The 22483-nt window shown below is 41.5% G+C and overlaps 1 protein-coding gene across 3 annotated transcripts in view; it reads left to right on the top strand.

Moving 5' to 3' along the window:
- Window positions 1–22483, top strand: part of ANTXR1 (ANTXR cell adhesion molecule 1) — a 236348-nt gene that overhangs the window by 109871 nt on the left and 103994 nt on the right. For 2 of the 3 annotated variants that reach the window (XM_031008064.3, XM_055378912.2), the window contains exons 11-12: window positions 370–439; window positions 1917–1995. In XM_031008064.3, coding sequence (XP_030863924.3) covers window positions 370–439; window positions 1917–1995 — 149 coding nt within the window. Of the gene's footprint in view, window positions 1–369; window positions 440–1916; window positions 1996–21646; window positions 21762–21916; window positions 22393–22483 lie in introns of those variants that run through there. The other variant, XR_010129955.1, reaches the window with a different exon arrangement.

The following is a 22483-nucleotide window of genomic DNA, read 5'->3' as shown; positions in this document are numbered from 1 at the left end:
GGTTTGTTACATATGTATACATGTGCCATGTTGGTGTGCTGCACCCATTAACTCATCATTTACATTAGGCATATCTCCTAATGCTATCCCTCCCCGCTCCTCCCACCCCACGACAGGCCCCGGTGTGTGATGTTCCCCTTCCTGTGTCCAAGTGTTCTCATTGTTCAGTTCCCACCTGTGAGTGAGAACATGCGGTGTTTGGTTGTCTGTCCTTGCGATAGTTTGCTGTACAGCTCGAGTTTTTAAGCTCAAAAAGATTTTTGTTTTTCTGGTATCTCACTGGACTTGGTTGATGTTCTCTAGAAGTCATTGAATTTGAAATTATAAACTCACCTCCCTCTTCTTAATCCAGTGATTTCCTTTTTGCAGATGAGAAGCCCTTTTCTGTGGAAGATACTTATTTACTGTGTCCAGCGCCTATCTTAAAAGAAGTTGGCATGTAAGTTTTCACCAGCAACTGAACCTCCCAGCCAGGGAAGAGAGAGAGGAGGCGTACGGGGACAGGGGAAAAGAAAGCATCTAGAGAAAGTGGAGCCTTTCTCTAGGTTCCTCCAGCTTATGATGGAGCCAGTGTTTACAGTGACCCAGATGCCAGGATAAGTGTTTTACAAAGTATCTCACTTCATTCTCCCAGGTTCCCTATTAACTAGGTATTCCCACTATCCCAGTTTTACAGACATAGAGACTGTGGCTGCAAGACTTTAAATAGCTTGCCTAAGGTCACACAGCAGTGAGTGGAAGAGTCTGGGCTCAATCCCAGGTCTGTCTGGCTTAATCACACCTACACTTCTAGAAAGTTCTCACACACTTGACCTCACTCTGTCATCACCATTGCCCTGCTAGATAATTGTTATCTCCTCCTTAGAGAAAGGGAGGCTCAGAAAGGCCAAGTAGGGCCATGGCTGGTTCATGGCAAGCCAAGACCCCAGACTCACACCTTCCGATGTCCCACACGGTGCTCCTTCCTCGACTCTGCACAGCATCGGATGTTCACCCAGACCGGAAAAAGTTTCCTGAACTAATTTATAGGGGAAAATCTCATGGTGATGCAATTATAATAAGCACTAGTGAGATGAGATCAAAACCATCAACAGAAGAAAGAATGGGCACCCTGAGCAAGAAAAGAAATACGTGGGAAATGAGGCAATGCTGGTGCAGAGAACAACAACAACAAAAATAACCTCTCCAAAACCGTGTCTATAATAGGCTAGACAAAGAATGGAGGCTTTAAGGGAAAAAAGTTGAACTTGTTCATCTGAATTTTGCCTTCAATCGTGTGTTCATATTGTAAAACCTCCAATTCTGGTTGCCCAGCATCAATCTGTGATGCCACTGATTTCACAAATTAGCTCAGTGTCCATGCTGCAAAATGCAACAAAACAAGAGGTCAGTTTCCAGCGAGTGTCTTAGAGTGGGAAGAGATGGAAGACAAATTCATCTTCTGCTTTACTTCAGTGAGTCTGTTGAATGGTAAGAAAGCCACCCCCATCAAATCACTGAGAGTCCAGATAACAGCAGAATATTGCATTTATAGTTAGCCCAGTCTACCCCCATTGACTTGGACTATTTTTGAAGAATACTTTGTCCAACTACAATGTGACAAGCAAGTTAAATGAAAGTAAGCTTTGCCCATTCAATGCCACTCACTGCAATGCCGGAACGTCTGAATGCACTGCCTTAATATACCAGCCAAGCATATCCTGACACTTCTCTAAACTTTAGAGGAGGATGGGCTATACAGACTACCCCCCACATTTTACAAAAGAGGAAACTCAGACCCCTCCTCCCCTGGAGAAGAGACTGCAGTCTCAAGGGTAGTTAAGAGCAGAGCCCAAAGGAGACCTGTGTGTCTGGCTCTCAGCCTGTTGCTCATTGCACACCACGCTGAGAGTCTGCTTCCCTTGTTGTCATTGCAGGAAAGCTGCACTCCAGGTCAGCATGAACGATGGCCTCTCTTTTATCTCCAGTTCTGTCATCATCACCACCACACACTGTGTAAGTCATAACCTTTCCCTTTACTAAAGATCTCATTATCATTGTCACTATCAACGTTTCTTAAGCAGTAATCTTCTCCAAAGGTACCCTGGAAAGTTTTTTGGTTCTTCGTTCTGCTTGCTGAGCTTTGATCCCAGCACTACTCCACCAGCCCCAGGCTGGATTGGGGTGTGCTGTACCCCAGAGTGTATCAGGCATGTCTGTGTTAAGTTCTCCAGATTCCCCATTTCTGCTGAAGGGGAGATCTAAAGTCACTGGCCTGACCAGATGGTAAGATGGGCTATGTCTGTGCAGTAATGAGGGTGGAGTCCCAGATAGAGTGGGTTTAGGAGAGAATGGACGGAAGGGAATTGGACAGCATATACAGGAAGAACGTCTTAGGGAGTTCATCTCTAAAGGGATGCAGGAAAACGGGTATGAGCTGAAGGAAAATGTGGAGTTTGGGGAGGTCATTTTATTTAGGATGGGAGAGTTTGCAACTTGCTTATTACTGTGGAAATAATCCAGGAGAAAATGGAAAACTGATGAAGCAGGAGAGAGAGTGGGGAAGGAGCCCTTACAATAGGGATTGTGAGGCAAGAGTGGGGATTGCATTCTCTCCCCCAGCTCCTCAGATAGCTCTTCTCTGGAGCCTTTGCATCAAGTAGTTTTCATTCCTGGCTATATATAAAATCACCTGGAGAGCTTTTTAAAAAGATTGGTGCCCTGACCTCATGCGAGACTGACTGAACCTAAGCCTCTGGCATGAGCCCTAGCTTTGGTGGTTCCACGACATCCCCAGAAGGTTGTCATGTGCAGCTGTGACTGAGAACCCGTCAGCCTCTGGAGTTGGTCCTGCCCACTGTCAATGTCTCAGAGCTCAGCCTGTCAGGGGGCAGTCAGGGCTTAGTTAGCTCATGTCAAGACTTCAACCTTGTCTGGGCACAGTGGCACAGGCCTGTAATCCCAGCACTTTGGGAGGCCGAGGTGCGTGGATCACTTGAGCCCAGGAGTTCAAGACCAGCCTGGGCAACATGGTGAAACCCCATCTCTACAAAAAATACAAAAATTAGCTGGGCATGATGGCGCACACCTGTAGTCCTAGCTACTCAGGAGGCTGAGGTGGGAGGATGGCTTGAGCCCGAGAGGTAGAGGTTGCAGTGAGCTGAGATTGCACCACTGCACTCCAGCCTGGGTGACAGTAAGACCCTGTCTCAAAAAAAAAAAATTAAAAAAAGACATCAGCCCCTAACATGAGCATTTCCAAAATAACCTTTGTCGGAGTATTCAGTTTCTTTAACTGAATACATTTCTCCATTAGCTCGTTCTAGAAACTATTGTTTGGCCTGAAGGTCAGCTTAGGTAGTTATTATACTATAGTCACTTCCTTGCTGGCCTTTGGAAGCTGTGTTGATAGAACCTCTCAGTAACTGGAGTTGTGTCCTTAATACCATCACAGTTGGACAAGAAAGAGCAGGCATGCACTGAATGTAGATAATATAGAAATGGGTTATCATAAAAGAACAGGAAGCCAGTCCTCATGATGGACAACAGTCTCCCTCCTAATGCCCCCAACACCAATTTTCATCTTGTGTTAGGAGCAAACCAATTTTCTTGAAAGCAGGGGTAACCCATTGTAAATGGTACAGATGATGGGAAAGTTTTACTTGACCAAAGCAAGAAACCAGGATTGTGTCAGAGAAGTGTTACCACTGAGAAATGTCCATGTCTCAGACATCTGGTCAACCCTCAGTCTGTAGGCCTCAGTAGGACACCACCAAATTTTAAAAACTGTATGCAGAAGTGTTGAAATTCCTTCAAGTGTATCCTGCCTGATCCTGTTGAAAACTGACCCTTCTGGGACCTGCCAACCTGCAGGAAATGATTAAAATACTCTAAATCAAATAACTCCATTTCAGATTCCTCCCAGCTTTTGAGTGATCCAACAGTTGGATCTGTATTTCTCATTATGTCTGACCATACCACCAAGAAACAGCCACTGCCCTTGAGACCACAGAGCAGAGGAAGTGGGAAGGGAAGACATCTCAGGACTAAACTTGTGGTATGGCAAATACAGGGCTACAACTTTAAATCATGGGCCTCTAATTAAGAAGAAAAGGTGTCCTTGCCAATGCATTGCAAAATTAGAAGAATTCCCATTGAGTCCCACTACACCTTCCCAACCCACGCCAGCCTCCAGTTACGTCTTACATCTCCCTCATCTGAGCACATGCCAAGTGAATCTTCTCTTCACTTGACCCTTGATCAAGACCACCTCATAATATATTCTGCATTATTCCATTTTCATGTGAGAATGCTGTATTCGTTTACAACAAAATTATAACCACTCTAAGATTTGTGATCCAAGTTCTTTCAATCATGTATTCAACACATATTTATTGATCACAATGTGCTAGGTACCACTCTGGGTGCCTGGGATATATCAGAGAATGCAACAGATAAAAATAGCTGTGTGATGGGGGAAGGGAAGACAATGAGTTATAAACATAGTAAACAAACTACATGCTATGGTAAAAGGTAATAGATGCTATAGTATAATTAGAGGAGAGTGAGAGGATTTCCTACTACCTAAGCGAGTAGGTTCCAATTGTAAATAGAGTAATGGATACATTGAAAAGGTGGTATTTGAGTAGCAACCTGGATAGTGAGGAAGTTAACCATGAGGCTATGGGAGCATGGGGAAGGGTGGGATATCCCAAACCAAGAGCCCTCATGCTAAGACCCTGTGGCCAGCGATCCTTGGTGTTCACAGAACAGCAGGCAGGGAGGTGCCATCCCCAGGCATCTCCATGCCTGCTGCTGTCCTCATTCCCTCTCAGGATAGCAGCAGGCAGTGAGGTGCCTGGGGATAGGATGTGCAGGGTTGTGGAAGGACTTTGGCTTTTGAGCAGAGGAGCAACATGGTCTGACTTATATTTAGAAGATTACTCGGCTGAAGGCAGACAGAGACAAAGATGGAAGCAGTGTGACTTGTTAGGAGGATTATGGCAATATTTCAGGCAAAAGGTGATGATGGGTTGAATCAGGGGAGGGCAATGGAGGTGGAGAGAAGTTGTCAGAGTTGGATTTATTTTGAAAGCAGAGCTAATGAATTTTCCAAAGCATTGAATATAGGGTTTAGAGAGAGAGAAGAATCAAGAATGTCCCAAGGGTTGTGGCCTAAGAAACTGAAAGGATGGAGTTGCCATCAGTTGCCAGACAGGAGGAAGACAGAGGGAGAAGAAGACTTAGGGAGGAGGGGGAACAATCAGGGAATCAGTTTTTCTGTGTACTGGTTATGTGACCTTAATAAGTTGTTTAGCCCCTAGCGAGGTGCCATGGCTCATGTCTGTTATCCCAACACTTTAGGAGATATAGGCGGGTGGATCACTTGAGGGCCAGTTTAAGACCAGCCTGCCCAACATGACAAAACTCTGCCTCTACTAAAATACAAAAGTTAGCCTAGCATGGTGGCACATGCCTGTAGTCCCAGCTACTTTGGAGGCTGAGGCAGGAGAATCAGCCTGAACATGGGAGGCGGAGGTTGCAGTGAGCTGAGATCATGCCACTGCACTCCAACCTGAGTGACAGAGCGAGACTCCATCTCCAGAAAAAAAAAAAAAAAAAATTTGTTTAGCCCTTTTGTGCTTTAGTTTCCCAATCGATAAAACTAAGATAATAAAAAATTTATATCAGTATTGTGAACATTAAATGAAATAATATTTATAAAGTATTTGGCAGAAGACCTAGCGGGTAGTAAGTGCTCAGTAATTATTAGCTGTTTTATAGTGGAAGCTTAATGAAAAAAGTTTTAACTAATTTGAGATTCTTCCTAGAGAGCTGGCTCTTTAATTCAGAGTCTCGTTATAACCAAGGGGCTCCTCTGAGACAACATGTATCCGGGGGTACATGTTTATCACTCGACCAAGCCCAGGTGATTGAAAGGGGGAAGAAGAGATGGCCAAATTCATCCAGAAAAGGGGCCTTATATTCAAACATAAAACTCCAGTCCCCAACCAGGTCCTACACAGCAGCTCAAACTAAAGGCTGAAACTATCATTGGGCAAAATAGAGATGCAGGTGGAACGTGTGGGTATCCAAAATATGAAGTAAGGTCTTGGACTTGAGTTTGTTTCTTGGGAAGCTGGTTTGGAGGACAAGGTTTTTCAATCAAAAGTGATCCCCTGGGTCTGAGTAAACGGATATTGTCAATGCCAGTCACAGCCTGCCCAGTTCATCACCTGGAACCAAAAATATTTTTAAAATATGTAGTTGAGACTTTTCTTTTCTCACTTTATTTGGTGCCCATTTGGACACCTGTGTCACAAGTTTTCAAGGTCTGCAATGAATAACTGTTGCCTGAGCCAGAAGCAGAAATTCCATGGAGTTTTACAGGAAAGAGATTTTTCCATCCAAGAGCTAAAACATTCCTATACAAATGGTAAACTTTGGTGAGCTCCATGACTATAGAAAATGGTCAAACATCCAGAGTCCTCTCTCACCAGATATTTAAATACACCCATCTCTGTAGTCTTAACTGCCTCACTTTTCTTCACCAAACTCCAGCCAGAAGTTGAGAAAATTACTAATATAGTGCTGCTTTCAGTAAAGTGTTGAAAAGAGATTTGTCCTTTTGAACAGAGCAAGCAAATTTTAGAAACATAAAGAACTTTTCATGAAGATTGTTTTCTTTTAGATACTTAAAAATTCTATTATTTCCCACCCAAAGTGTCCAAAAATCAAGAAATCAATCAAGTATGTCTTGAACTCCTACTGTGTCTCCTAGTCACTGTCCTTAAGGAGCTTAAAATCCAGTTGGAGAAAGAGTCCAACAAGCATATAAAAGAGTGCATAATAGGCCTGGCGTGGTGTCTCACGCCTGTAATCCCAGCACTTTTGGAGATTGAGGTGGGCAGTTCACAAGGTCAAGAGATCGAGACCATCCTGGCCAACATGGTGAAACCCTGTCTCTACTAAAAATACAAAAAGTAGCTGGTGTGGTGGCGTGCACCTGTAATCCCAGCTACTCAGGAGGCTGAGGCAGGAGAATCGCTTGAACCCGGGAGGCAGAGGTTACAGTGAACCGAGATTGCACCACTGCACTCCAGCCTGGTAACAGAGCAAGACTCCATCTCAAAAAAAAAAAAAAAAAAAGAGTGTATAAATGTATAATAAAGCACAAGATTGTATGAGTCAGGTGTAAATGCCATAGGATTTCAGAGCAGGGAAGGATAAGTGAAGGCAAGAAGAGTCAGGAGAGCTTCATGGAGAGATAACACCTGAGTGATTTGAAACATAGTAATTACAGGTGAAGAAGTGGGACGAGGCCATGCCCTAAAGAGACACCAACCCGAACCAGGGATGGATATATCTCTGAGCATAGTTTGTTCATGGGCTCTCCCAGACCACGACTTTGTTGTTGTTTTTCCTTCTTGTTTTGCATCCTTTTCTGGGGCCTTTCAATCTGGGGACATTTCTCAAGTTGGCAACTATCCTTGTAGGATGTACGCTCTACACCCTTGATCTTGAACACCCAAGATGTGACAGTGCAGCCCAGTTAATGCTCATCCCTGTTAACCCTGATCAGGATTTGCTTTGTACTGGCTGCTGGGTTGGAAACTCACAATCTTTGAAGAAAAGAAAATGACCTAAAGTTAGACACAAGGTTCCAAATTCAACATTAAATAAATGAAGACCCCTGTTTTTTCCTCCTGATTTATATGAAAAACAGCCTGACTGCAGTAGCAACAAGGTTCAATAACTTTGAGCGGATCCATGTCATATCACTGTTTACAGAAATGCCCTTTGAATGAAACCTGAAATTCAACAAACTGAGACCTGAAACATCAAAGCAAAAACAACTGCTCTATAATTGCAGGATAATGGAGGAATTAAGAATACAGGATATTGAGTCAAAAATCTTTATTTCACATCCCAGCCCCTTGACTTTCCAGGGTGATCCTGGACAGGTTTACCTGGAGTCTGTTTCAGAACCTGTCTCGCATTTTTATACTAAAGATTAAGTATATAAGGGGCTTGAGGTACATAATAGTCTGTCAAAAAATGACAGTTGTGTATTAGGTTATTGACCTAACTTTCCTTGCCAAGTAAAAGTCTAATGCCCTGCCCCATTAGATTCACTGTACATGTCCTGTGGCTTATAAACAGGCTATCTCCCCCTGATTAAGAAGCATGCTCCTTTTGAGTCTCTACGATAAGCCTGGATTTTAGGAGCAGGCTGGAAAAAAACCTTGAAGATGTTGCCCACAAGATAACTAGGAAGAAAAACGCCAGTAAGTCAGATGTGGTGATAAGTGAAACAAGACTGGGTGGCAGGCTGACTCTTTGCTACTTTTGAAGAGTTTTCCTCAATAAGTGAATCAAGTAAATAGTAACATAGGGAAATATTTAGACAAATTAAACACATGAATTAAAGCAAATAAAGTTGATACATTATTACCACATGCAAAATTTCTGTTGCCACAAAAAAAAAATCTATCATGCATTCAGAATCTTGGGATTCTTAAATGTTCTTTTGTTCTATTCTATATGTACTTTCTTTGGGGCCCCTTTTTCTGATATAAAGATAGGAATTTGCCTAAAAAAATAATTTTAGCTCAATATGACAAGCCTAGGGACCTTCTCACTTATATGTTGCCAGACAAAGACTCCAAAATTTTGTCTCCAAGTTCCTCTTTTCCATATTCCAAGTCGTGCCTTCACTTCCTCCTCTCACACAAAGGCATGGAGAGCCACAGTCTTGTTCATTATTTCAGGAAGAAAGACCCTGTTAACATCCGGGTTATTTTCAACACTTCATGACTACCAATGTTTCACAGGAAGGCGGGCCTCCGGCTGCCATATAGAGGTAGTTTATAGCTTTGGAAACAACTGGAGAGTTGTCATAAAGCAAACGCAGACATTGGAAAGAGCGGTTGTCTCTCAGGCATAGTATTGCCCCTATGTTTCTTGAGGCAAAACAGACCATCTTGTTCACCATCACAACCCAGCACCTGGCACGATGTCTGCACATACTCATTACTCAGCAAATAATGATGGTTGAGTGAATAAATGAATGAACCCAATCAAGGGTCATACTGGTACCATGATGGCACCTACTGGCAGGAAAGAAAAGGAGCCAGAAGGAAGTAGAATCAGAACAGGGGGCTCTGAGTTGGTTGGGAGGTAGACTTCAGAAAAGGATGGCCAGCAATTCTATCTTCATATCCAAGGAGCTTGAGCATAATTTAACAAGGGAAAAAATCTGCCAGGTAAGAAACTATAACCAGCGTTCCCAGGAAGGGCAATAGTCAAAGATATCATCATAAAAGCACCAGCTCCAGTAGGAGCAGACCCCTGCCTGGGGTGCAGACTTGGTGGAAGGGTGTAGAAATAGCCCACTAACTGGATCAAGATTCTGGGCAGGCCTCTAGTCTGTGAGGGTCTGCAGCACAAGGTTGGAAGCCAAGCAGAACCATAGAGACTGATAGACTCAAGATCACTCCAGAAAAGCTGTGACCCAGGGAACATTGGCATGGCCTGAGCTCACCATGGAATACCAGAAACACAGATTACAGCAGTTCAGCTAATCTGGATGCTGCCAGCTGGGGCTGAGGATGCACAGTCTGCTTTGGTGAGGACTGGCTCAGAAGGGGATGTGCTGGAGCCCAGAGATAGAGGCCACAGTGACTGCAGGTAAAAGACAGCAGAGGAGGGCAGTGACCATCCCCCGCACAGTCTTTGGAGGAAATTTCCAGGGGTCTGTTTTCTAAGTCAGTTCATTTCCATTACCAGTTGCTTTAAAGTGATGAGAGAATACAAATCCAGCCTGGTTTTGTAGTCATTATGACTCTTTAGGTAAACAGACAGCTGGCATGGCTGCCCTTGCCAAAATCTCTTGAATTTCACCAGCCTGGTAGGGAGTGAATCCAGTAGCCTGTGCTGAGTGGCAATCTCACCTTCCAACATAATAAAAAATTATTGCGTACTCTTCAGAGAAAGTAGAAATCAGAGACATTTTTGTCTTCTATTTCTTTTCCAAGGTCAGCAAGCAGTCCATCAATCAAGTGGGTAGCTGTCTTTGGGACAGACAATTCATTCCAGTGCTTTATGCATGTGGGCCTCTTTACTAAGGAAAGGATGGGGAGGAGGTTGCTGGTAGCAAATGGAGCCAATGATATCATAACAATCAGGACCAACGTGTTTTAAATCTATACTCTGGGCAAAGTGTTAGGGACTCGAAGAATAGCCAGTCCTTGCCCTCCAGAGGCTTACAATACAGTTGCCAAGGCAGGATATATTACTTAAAGAGGTAAATATTATACAATTTGGGGTATAAAAGCAAATATCACACAGGTACCCTAAAATTCCCCACCTGTTCCAAAGACTCGTGAACCTTTAGATAAGTCAATGGACACAAACATGGCACGCTCTGAGGAGTGTCCACTTCGTGGGCCTGGTGAGTTACTTCCCAGTTACCTAAGAAGGATTTTCACCCCTTCTGCAAAGCGAAGCTGGACAGATTATTCCAGAAATTCAGGTATAACAAGTAGGCAGCTCATGATTAGCTCAGTCCCAAAACTCTATCCCATGAGTGTATTTTCCCCAACAAGGATCTCCCCAAACTGTTTCTCAATACCAGGAAACAACCTCTGAAGAAAAGAAGACCCTTCCAAACAACCAGTTGCAGAGAACAGAATCAGGACTCACTAACTGACTTTCCCCTGTAGGTTCCTTCACCCCAACAATATTATTCCACTTCCTGTCCAACTTTCCCACACCCACTGCTTCTTACTCATTCAGTGTCACGTAACCTGGAAGAATGAGGCAAAACTGAACTGGAAGGGAGATTGGAGACTCACCTTGAAGAGGGTTTGAATGACAGAATATGGAGTTTGGGCAACGGGAAGCCATTTGAGGGAAGCACAATGCGTTATTTTAGGAGGATTAATTTAGCATGTGTATGCTTTAAGTATATTAGTAACAAAATGGCATTAATTTGGATGCCACTGATTTGTGAATTTGGTCATCTGGAAAAGGAGTAGGCTCTAGTTTACTTTTCCATTATTTGAGCTAAAGGAACTTAGTACCAAGAGTGACCAATCCACAGCATTGGGGCTACAAGTGAATCATTAGAGCCTCATACTCAGCCCTTGAAAAAGCATAGCCACTGATGCACTTTGTTATTGCTGTAATTACAGGTGATAGGTCCTTTGAAATATGTGGCTTAGCAAAACACAGAGGAAAGACTTGAGAGGAAAAGTGGGCTTTGGGATCAGATCAATGTGGCTAAAATCATGGTTCTGCTGCTTACAGGGTGTATGACTTTAGACTGAAATAATGTACTTAGAAGAGCTGACATGGGGCCTGGCACACAGTAGATGCCCAATCTTAGTTTTCTTGTACTGATGTTGTGGTCTGTATATGAATTTGTGCAGTGAGATGGTTTCCAAAGACTCTGACTTCTGGTTGAATTAGCAGAAGTATAGTATCTGAAACTAAGGAGGTGATGGGACCTCTCAACTTGGTGAAGTTAAAATCTCCGTTCGAATATTGTGTTCAGTACCAAGGACACTCCAAGGGAGAACATAGAGAAACTGAGTGTATGAGAAATACTACCAAATACGGTATGTTATGTAGAATATAGAATTGGGGCTCTTTAGCCTGGGGCTAGCATAGAGACAATATTCAAAGGGCTGTGCTGAAACACATGCAGCTATACCTTTAGAGCCCTAATTCTACAGATTATTTGTTGTATAGATCCAAGGGGTAGAATAGGCTCAAAGGAACAGTTTCTGGCTTCGTTTTTAAAAAGGCCTTTTTAATTAGCTGCATTGGGTGGGAATGAGCTCGCTATTATAGTTGCAGTCAAGCACAGGCAGCAGGACAACTTGGCAGAATTATGTAATCACCATTCATGCCTCAGAGTGGGGATTGGAATAGAAAAGCTTTCAGACTCCTTATGCTGCTGAGAGGCTGACTGTAGACCTAAAAGTATGTTAGGAAAGGAGTAAACTAAATACTACTAGTCCTATACAGTACCACAAATAAGTTTGGTTCTTACATTTTGAAAATGAATCTAAGAGAGCTCTGTTGGTGATACTGGAGACAACTTCTCTTAGTGCAGTTCAGGTTGGCCAACCTCCACCTAATACAAGTGGGATCATATTTCAGACCAGAGTACTTCAAACTCCTGAGAATAATCTGTCTTCAAGTAATCTCAAAACACACCCTGTAACTTACAAACAACACATTAGTCACAACTCAGTCTCCTCTATTTTTTAGCCAGTCTCCATAGAGCCATACATAATTCAAGGTATTTTTTTACAATGTCCCAGTATTTTTATTATTATGATTACTATTATTATTATTTTAACAAGATGGCTTGTGGTTTTACATACAATCATTAGAGATGGTAAAAGACCACAGGAATATCAGAGTGCGGAACTCAGATCTCAAATATTGTTTATGAACTGAAATAAAAGTAGTTTGCCAACATCTCTATTTTGACAACCCTTGTAACCCTTGTATGTATAAAAATATCTTTTAAAAGATGTTTTGGATGATTCGTGCTGATTTGTTTTTCTTGGATGTTTGAGCAATTGACTTTCAATATGTTTATATCTAAGTATTTTAAAGAATGTTTTCCCTAAGTTTGAAATTTCCTTGTTTTGAGAGTAAATTGAGAAAAAAATATTTTTCTGAATCTATACTTTAGAAAACACTGAGATAAGCAAATAGTAAGATGGTAGAACTAGAAGTTAAATCAAAATAATCCACAAGCAAAATAAATATAATGGACCAAACTCAGCAGTTTAAAAACACAGATTGACAGATTGTGTTTTTAAAATATCCAGCTATGTATGATTTACAATAAAACATATATTCAATAAAACATAAGGACACAGAAAGATTGAAAATAAAAGCATGTGAAAAGTTTTATCAGGCAAATACCAAAAGAAAGTTAGTATAGCTATATTAATATTTGATAACAAACTTATTGGCAAAAAATTATTGGTCTAAAGAGGACCATTACATAATGTTAAAAGGAACAGTTAACCTAGAAGTTATAATAATTCTGATCTGCACTTAATGACATATCCTCAGCATATATAAAGCAAAAATTGATAGAATTGCAAAGAGAAATTGATAAATCCACCATCACAGGAGGAGGTTTCTATACAATTCTCTCAGTAATTAATAGATCAAGCAGCCAAAAGAATTAATAAAATATAAATGAAGAATTTAATTAAATATAATCTAGTGGACATATGATAAAGCCCCAGCATAACATTCAAAATAGGGTCCAAAGTTTTTTGGTTGCATAAAATGAAGACTTATGCAACTATAAGACTAATGACAAAAATATCATACTTCATCAAATCTAAGACACACTTTTCTTTCCACATTTTAACATCTCTAAAATTGATATGTTTCAGATCATAATAATATATCATGATATAATGGGCAGTGTTTTCCCTAATAGCTCATAAAATAGTGAGACATCCTACCACAGATACATCTGAAATGCAATGAAATAATTTTCTATCAGTCTGTACTGTACCAAAAATAAAGATAATGAAATATATCCTGAATGAAACTGATCAGTCACTTATTTTCCACTGCCCACCCCCATTCACAGTGGAAAATAAGAACTCTAGCCATTCCCCTTTGGGGAATGGCTTACTGTATATAGGAAATCTGCATCCAACAGAGAATATCTATTCTTTTTTAAGTACACTTTCACACTTTAAAAGAAGCAGTCATGTACCATAAGCCAAATCTCAACAAATTTATAAAAATGACATATAGATCATATTCTGGTACCAAATAAAAAACAATTGAAATCAATAGCCAATCAAGTTACCAACCAATTTTGAAAATCTCATGTTTTGAAATTTCAAACACACACCCAAAGCATTTATGAATCAAAGTAATATCATAATGTAAACTAGAAAATACTTAGAACTGACCAATTATGAAGATGCCAAAACCAAAACTTGGAATGCAGCTAAGTGGTCCTTACAGGGAAATTTGTCATCTTGAGGGTTTATTTTAGAAAAGAATAAAAGTTTAAGACAATTAGCCGAGCAAGCATAGAACACAGGAGATTAGAGAAGAATGACAGAGTAAACCCTTTCAAAAAAGAGAAGGCCAAGACCAAGAAAGAACAGAATAGAAAACAAGATAAATGGAGAGGTAACAAAGAAAACTATTAGTTGGGCATAGAAGAGGTGAAAAGAGAAATAGACATGTATGGAAAGAACTGTGTACTTGCTTGTCAATCTGGATGGGAAGATAAGCTGAAGTCAATGCTGTCATGGGTTCTGGGTAGTACTGGAGAGAAATCATTAATCAAGAGAACCAAGAAAGCACACGCAAACTGAGTTCATCCCTCACCTACTCCTTTCCTTCCTAGAAAGCCTTTGTACACAAAATGGTTGCTATAAAATATTGTAAAATGTGTACATTTTATTCTCCCCCATTTTATCACCAACTAAAATTTGCCGGATTACTATGAAACTCTCAATTTGCAAAGCTGTTTCTCCCTACAGCAGTCTTTGATCACTATGTTGTGTTTTTTTTAAGTTTATGGTTCTACTTTTTCTGGTCTCTCGCTTCTTGATATCATACCTGTGTTTTCTAATCTAGATACTCCCCTCTGCACTCCTAATTTGACAGTCTAAGCTTCTGGGTACCTGAATATCAGAAAACCAAGCTTACATAAATTGCACAAGAAATAAGGATTCCTAGTCTCTAAGAACTTGAGAGAAGGTATATGGCCTAAGAACCCAAGCTTTAGTGAATGACCAATGTGTCCATTTATGCCACCTCCTGGGTTATTGAGGCTATTCCAGATATTCTTTTGGGTTGAGCACCCTGGTTCAGTGAATCCATTTGAGAGAAGCACAATTATAGGAAGAAGTGCAAAATTGAAAAAGGATCTGAAAAGTTATTGGGAGCCTGGGCAACAGGCTCTACAACAGGGTCTTTTGTAGAGACCCTATCTCTACAAAAAATAGAAAAATTAGCCGGGCATGGTGGCTTGTGTGCATGTAGTCTCAGCTACTCAGGAGGCTGTGGTGGGAGGATCACTTGAATCCAGGAATCCAAGTCTGCAGTGGGTCATGATTGCGCCACCCTATGCTGTGCAAGAGAGCAAGACCCTGTCTCAAAAAAAAAAAAAAAACAGTGGGCGCGGTGGCTCCGCCTATAATCCCAGCACTTTGGGAGGCCAAGGCGTGTGGATCACCTGAGGTCAGGAGTTCGAGATCAGCCTGGCAAACATGGTGAAACCCCAAATCTACTAAAAATACAAAAATTAGCCAGGTATGGTAGCGGACGCCTGTAATCTCAGATACTCAAGAGGCTGAGGCAGGAGAATTGCTAGAACCCGGGAGGCGGAGATTGCAATGAGCCAAGATTGCACCATTGCACTCCAGCCGAGGCGACAACAGCAAGACTCCATCTCAAAAAAAAAGAAAAAAAAAAAAGAAAGAAAAAAGAAAAAAAAATTGGTAGAAGGGGGAAGGAGTTGTCAGTGGGAAAGAGAAATGGGAGGAGGAGGAAGAGGAGAGATTTAATAGTTTGGGGAAAAGGACCAAAAAGCAGAGAAAATCTGAGAGGATCTCCTTTCTACCAATGCTAAAATAATTGTCAACTCTTTAAATAGTCCGACATTGGCAAAATCAGTGAGCTAAGTTATCTGAGAATGGGAGATGACCCACCAGGATCATATTGTCCTGGTTGGCAGCTTACAGTCATATTGCACTAAATTACAAGTCACCCCAGAGTCCTTACGTGTATTTTCTAATCAGGATAGTACTTGGGACTGACAGGATTTATATTGTTTGCTTTCCCAGAAGGCAGTCAAACTCCTCCCTCTGTTCCCTACAGAATGACAAGGTCCCATGAGGGTATATAAACACCTTCCCTTTTGCAAAGCAGCCATCTTCTCACCTATTCATTAAGGCACCAAGGAAATGCAAAAGGCAGGGAGTTAATTTATTTCTCCTCGAAAGAAGAGTCAATGCCACAAACGATACATAACTAGCATTCCTTTGCCATTACTGTGGCTACTGGAACAGACGTTAGTTTAGTCAGTGCCCAAAGCAGTGGGCTTCATGTTTTGTTTCATTTTTTAAAAAAATAAAAAGCACTTGAATAAGTGACAACTGAAATATTACTGAGTTTCTTTTCAACACAACCCAGCCTCAGGAAAACTGTTTCATTTGCAGGCTGAGGAAATATGAAAGAGCAATTTTATTTTACCTGCATTGCCCAAATTTATGGACTTAGAATACTTTATAGGTATCTATAAAGCTCAAGATTCTTGAGATTGTACATAAAAGGTGCAAACTCAGCCAAAGTAAATATCTACAAAATGCTCCTTATGATGGAGCTTGACCTGGCAGCCCCAGTTAGCTCCTACCTACTGGCCTTAAAATTTGTGAATGTACTGATCCCTAACAGATAAAAATGTTGAATGGCAATTTTGTATTTCATACATCCTCACTCTAAATAAAATTATGTCCATTTCTACTCTGTGCCTTTGATCACATTTCATTTTCCTTCTGGAATGCCCTCTCTTCTTTCACCTATCCAACTTCACTGTGGCCTTAAGGCCTAGCCCAGTGCTGTCTGGACCTGCCCCAGGATGACTCAGTGGCCTCTGCAAGCCTCCTAACTCCCTCTGCTCTGAGCTCAGGCACTGCACATTGCAGCACCTTTGAGAGTTTAACTGCATTTCACCACTACTGCTCTCCAGGCAAGCTCTGAGAATCAGTCCTGACTTTCTAATTGGACTCTGACAACCTCTTTCAGGGTTAGAAGTTGATGTCTATCTTTCTATGCCTCCTACTGTTGAGCATGCATTAGAAACTCAATGGGAAATAATTTCTTGGTTTATTGACACCCTATTACACAGTTTAACGACATTGCTTTAAGGAATTGATCATCATGGTTACCTCTGGTTGATCATAGATGATAGATTCATGGTTGATCATAGATGATAGATGCTCTGGTAGAGCATCTATCTTTTTGAGGCACCACCCAAATTCACCTTTCCAAGTTCATAATCTAAAGCAACAGCCCATGGTATATTGTAGGTGGTGTTTACTTACCAATAATAGGTAACGGTGATGCCAACTAATACATGAGGGATGATCAATCAGACCAATTGAGCATATACATTAAATAAATGGCTACATTAACGGTAAGTAAACGAATCACTATATTTAGTAAAACAAAAAATGAAAATGAGACACCAGCCTTTCTCTTCCAGTGTCATAATATTTGAGCACTACTAAGTACCTTCTCTGTAATCCTATTACAACACCCCACTTCCAATAACTAAAGTACTCCAAGTACTAACAAGCTACATCTTGTCTGGATTATTCTCTGAAAACTGGTTTTGATTAACAAGCTCCATGCATTTTATGGAGAGAAAGGAAAGTGCTGAATGAATCCAAGATTTACTTTAATCACCTTCACCATCATAAGTAACATGAAATGTCATGACTGGGTCAGGGTGACAAGAGTACCACAAGAGTACTTATCACCTTCTGTGATAACAGCCTCAAAGCTTGAGTTTGTGGGAGTATGTCATCAATCTTCCCCTTAACTGCATATTAATGATGGCTTATCTCAGTCCTTCTGGTATTATTCATATAAGGCATAAAGTAATAAGATTTATAGCAAACTAGGATTTATACATCCATATGATTTCTGCTCCTTCAAAGGATTTGCTTTGGAAAACCATATGCTTTCTCCAACAACGCTGTCACTATTCCAAATATATTCTGCACTCTTGCTTTGAAATGGTCAGAACTTTAAAGCCACAATATTTGAACATCCTTAGTAGGGGATTAGGGGAATATCGTCATCATTTGATTTCTAAAACCCCAAAAGCTGTAGGAACCAGTTCTGATGAATGATGGATAATCAAGCTCAGAACTTTCATGAATGCTTTCATGAAAAGCAAAGCATGACTAAGAGATTATAAGATTTTCTTTTGGGGGCCTATGAACTGACTTTAGAAAGAGTCCCAAGGGAGGTGTTTCAGAATTGCTTTGGGCAATGGCTGTATCACTGGAGGTAGTCTCCAATCTCCAAAGCCACTAGTTTGGAGATAATTAGATTCATTTGGATGTGGGAGTTCAGTTATGTTCACTACATGAACAGCCTCGTTGCTTTATAGCCATGCTTTTTAGAAAGAGTTCCACAAAGGTTTAGGTACCTAATACTTTTTCTACACTGCCCCACTTTGGGTTAAGAAATCTACTATCTTCAGTGTCTTATCAATTTAATTGCCATCTCTAGCCCAAATTACCTCTCAGGTGGCCAGAATGAATCATAGTGTTTCATTATGTTACCCTCATTTATGGTTGATCAACTTTGATCAAGGATATTAAATTTACCATTGGAAACTCCACTTGGGTTTCCCTTTTCTTGACACATGGATGGCAATCTTAAGGGCCTGAATTTCTCAAATGTGTAATCTGGGACCACCCACTAACACCATAGCTCTAGTCAGAGTTTGTACAGGGTTGTTCAAGAAATCAACTTCATTTACGTTGGCCAAGCATGGGCACATCACCAGGAACTTGGCTTGGACGTAGAAGGAAAGGGAGGATGGAAAGGGAAGTGCCATTTTTTGAAGGCTGGCCATGTGCCAGGATCTCTGCACGCCTTGTCTCATGTCATCACAGAACCAATCTGGGAAGCAGGAATTATCTCAATTTCACATACATAAAGAAAAAGAAGTCTTACATTCATCTGTCCATCACTGGAAAGATTTACGATTCTGAAGGACAGGCAGTGGAGTTTTAGGTTTCAGGGGCAAGAGCAGTTTTCAAAAGTCTTTGAGTCCAGTGTGCGCAAGTCAACAAGCAGTACCTGGTGTGCAGGAGCACTCGTGAGTGAGTCTGTCTCGGGTCTCGACAATTAGCAATTGTGTGACAGTCATTCTATTTCCTTCTGCCTGACCCTGGGAGACATACCAGTAATGGATGTGCAAAAGCAGGTCTGTTTTATGTCTTAATATAATTTAAGATTAACTGTATTGAAAAAATGCTGACGAATGTGTCAAAATGGGTTAACTGTGTACATTGACTTTCATGTCGTCATCCATCTGTCATGAATGAGTGATACTTTGCAATGGGCTGGTGTATGACAGTGAGGACCTTAGGGCATGAAGTCTTTTTGCCTGGTCCCAGCAGCATCTGCCCCATGAAGTTTGTTTTCTCCCACTGCCTCCAGGCCCCACTGATACCCCCAAATAGATGCTGGGTTATGAGAACCAGTGAAGTCCCCCATGTCGTCAGTCTTAAAAATAATTTTACAAGTCCACATATTTGTCCCATTCTTGGAGTAGTTTTAGTGTATGTCTTTAAATTAACTACTAACAGTATAAATAACTTGACATCATAAAAAGAAAAGGAAGGCTTAAAGAGGTTGTGCAACTTACTCAAAGCCCACATATTAGTAAGTAGAAGTTTAGGATTTGGATCATCTTTTCCTGCCTCCAAAGCCCAAGCTCTTTGCCATGAGGTTGATGCAGCCATTAACAGGAATGAGACCATGGAGGGGAATTGAGCAGCCACAGGAAACGTAGGCTCCAACGCCATTCCTGCTACCCACTAACTATAGGCGGCATCAGCCTGCTAAATCCTCATTCCCCTCATTCTGTTAAACACTTGAAGGGCATTTAGTGGCAATTTGTGTTTGAAACACTGTACTATGTCTCACAGGTACAAATATGAGTAAAGCAGATATGTGTCTTCTAGGGGCTTCTAGTTCAGTGGCAGAGACAAGAACATAATAATATAATTTCTATAAACTAAAGTAGATAAGACAGAGCTATGATTAGGATAAAATAAGAGCACAAATACAGAGTTCAGTGGTGGTATTTACTGGTCTCTGTTTCCCACTCAATGACAAGGGACATGATTGGCAAAACCGTGTCCATTTTATGCTCTTGTTCTCCAGTACTTGGAGAGGGCCTAGCACATGGTAGGTGTTCAATAAATATGTTAGGTATGAATAAATCAGGTGGTACCTGAGCAAAGACTTGAAAGATAAAAAACAGCTAGCCACGCAATGATAGTTAGAAAGAGTGTCTTAGGGAGAAGAAGACCGTGACAGAAGAGCGAGGTATGTATGGGGAGCTAATGCCATTTAGTTCTGTCAAAGCACAAAATGTGAGGAGGGAGGGGGAGGAGCTGGAGAGGTAAGAGAGGGCTTGTATGGGCTAAAGACTCAAAGCCTTGTACCTAGCAGTCCACAAATAGATTCCAGGGATTTCATGGACCCCCTGAAATGGTAATAAAAAACGTGTGAGCCTGTGCATAAATGTGAATGTGTACTTTCATTAGGAAAGGGATGTATCACTTCCATAAAATTCTCAAATGTTAAGAACTCTGTGGGCAATGAAGAGCTATTAAAAAGTTCATGGGCAGGCAAATCTATCAGAATATCATTTTAGGGTTTAGAGCCATAAATGGCTCCAACTGCAGTGTAGAAGATGGAATTCCTGGCAGTAATACTGGTGGTGGAGAAACCAATAAAGAGATCATTGCAATAATCCAGGAAAGAAAGAATGAGATCCTAAGTCTGCTCAATGGTATTAGAGATGAAGTAGGCAGGGACAGATTTGAGAAGTATTTAGATCAGAGGATCAGGATATACTGATGGCAGGTGTCATATTGGGGAAGGAAGAGAGGGAGGAAAAGGCACCTGAGGTTGACTTCCAAGTTTCCAACTTGGGCTGATAAGTAGTGCCATCAAATGAGAGGAGGAAATCACGCAGCTTTGAAAAGGAAAACAGTGAGTTCAGTGTGAACAGTTGAGTTTGACGTTATCAATAGGACCTACTGGACAATTGAATGGTCCTGAATACAATCCTGAAGCATGGGGAGAGATCTAGGCTAGAGATGAAGATTTAAGTCATCCATATCTAGATGAGAGTTTAAACTATGGGAGGAAATGAGACAACCCATCGAGAGTTTTAGAAAGAAAACCGGCCATGGACAAGAATGGATCCATCAGTCACACAATATCATAAATGTACTTAATGCCACTGAATTGTACATTTAAAAATAACAAAATGGTGTATATATCTCCACAATTTTTAAAGAGGAGGAAAAAGATGACTTCCTAGGGCATGCTGACATTTAAAGGTTGGGTACAAGAAGAAGCCCATGAGGAAAGTGGAAAGGAATGGTCAGAGATAAGAGGGAGATTGGGAGAGTCACAGATGCCAGAGGAATAGAATTTCAAAAACATGCAGGGCAGAGTGGGCGGATGAGTTAGATCATCCCTAAGGTGCCTACCAGAAATAACAGAATATATAAACCCTGGGAGAGAGAGAATTTAGATCTCTAGGCTTGCCCATCTGGAACTGCTCAGCAGTAATAAAATGGCTTAAATTTCATCTTTCAAAATAAAAATTGCCCATGCTTTGCCAGTTTTGTCTGGGCAGGAAACAGCTCAGACCAGCTGCTTGGGATGGTTCTAAATTCCACTCAGAGCCCTGGAATGTGATGCTTCCAAGGCGCCAGTCCTGTGAACCCCTTCCTAGTGCTCACAGAGGGACAGCGGCAGGTGTGCAGAGGCCTCCAGCCTCCAGCCTCCCTCTGCCCAGTGGCTGATGCGCCTCTCCCTCTGCCCTCAGGGTCTCTCCTTGGAGCAGAGTGAAGTGGACATAGTACCTTGATCTCTGCTGTTTCTCTCTCACCAGGATTGAGTCTTTGTAATTAGAACAAGCAGATTGCTACTGAAGTCACCAGGTTAGTGGAACAGAGCTGCCCCCGCTAAAGGGTCTCTTTCCCTTGAAGGCACTCCAAAGTGCTTCATAGGCACCCTCACTCTGTACCAGAGAAAGGGGGAGAGGGAGTGGATGGTGGGCCTCTGGGGAGCTTCACATCATCAGCTGCATCCCCAGGTGCCCCGTGGAGGGGAGACTCCAGAGAAAGACCTTTGCCGGCTCTCAAGAAGCTCTAATGGATCCTCAGCTATTTTCCTGTCCTATTTCTGGCAGAGATCAGCTAATATCTCTTCACTGTGGCAGAATCAACCTACTAATTCATTCTTTCATGTTAAATGTTTACAAGATAGTCTAACCGTGTGAAAGCGTCCAAGTATCTTCAGTGGCCTCAGTGATTCAGTGTTGCTACTCAGAATCTGCACAACCTAGCAAAGACTGTAGAACTACAGCAAACCCACCAGCCACCAGAGAGGCTTCTGATAACCTCTTCCTTCAGAAATTGACCATACTGTTGTTGTAGAAATATAATTGTTGTAGTTACTCGGACCTATCCTGGGGTTAGTTAAAATAGAGATATTGGGGTCACTGTCGTGGGAGCAATAAAGCATGCCTCTTTCCTGCCTTGATTGTGAATAAACTGAAAAATGAGGCCAAAAAATGATACATGAAAACCTCAGCATTGCCTTTATTACTGTGAGTTGGAGATTTTGGCTGAGTGTGGCAGCAAACAGGCTGGAAACGGAA

This window comes from Gorilla gorilla, chromosome 12 (genome assembly GCF_029281585.2).
Source record: "Gorilla gorilla gorilla isolate KB3781 chromosome 12, NHGRI_mGorGor1-v2.1_pri, whole genome shotgun sequence".
NCBI classification, from domain to species: Eukaryota; Metazoa; Chordata; class Mammalia; order Primates; family Hominidae; genus Gorilla; species Gorilla gorilla.
This window is presented reverse-complemented; position numbering and strand designations above follow the sequence as displayed.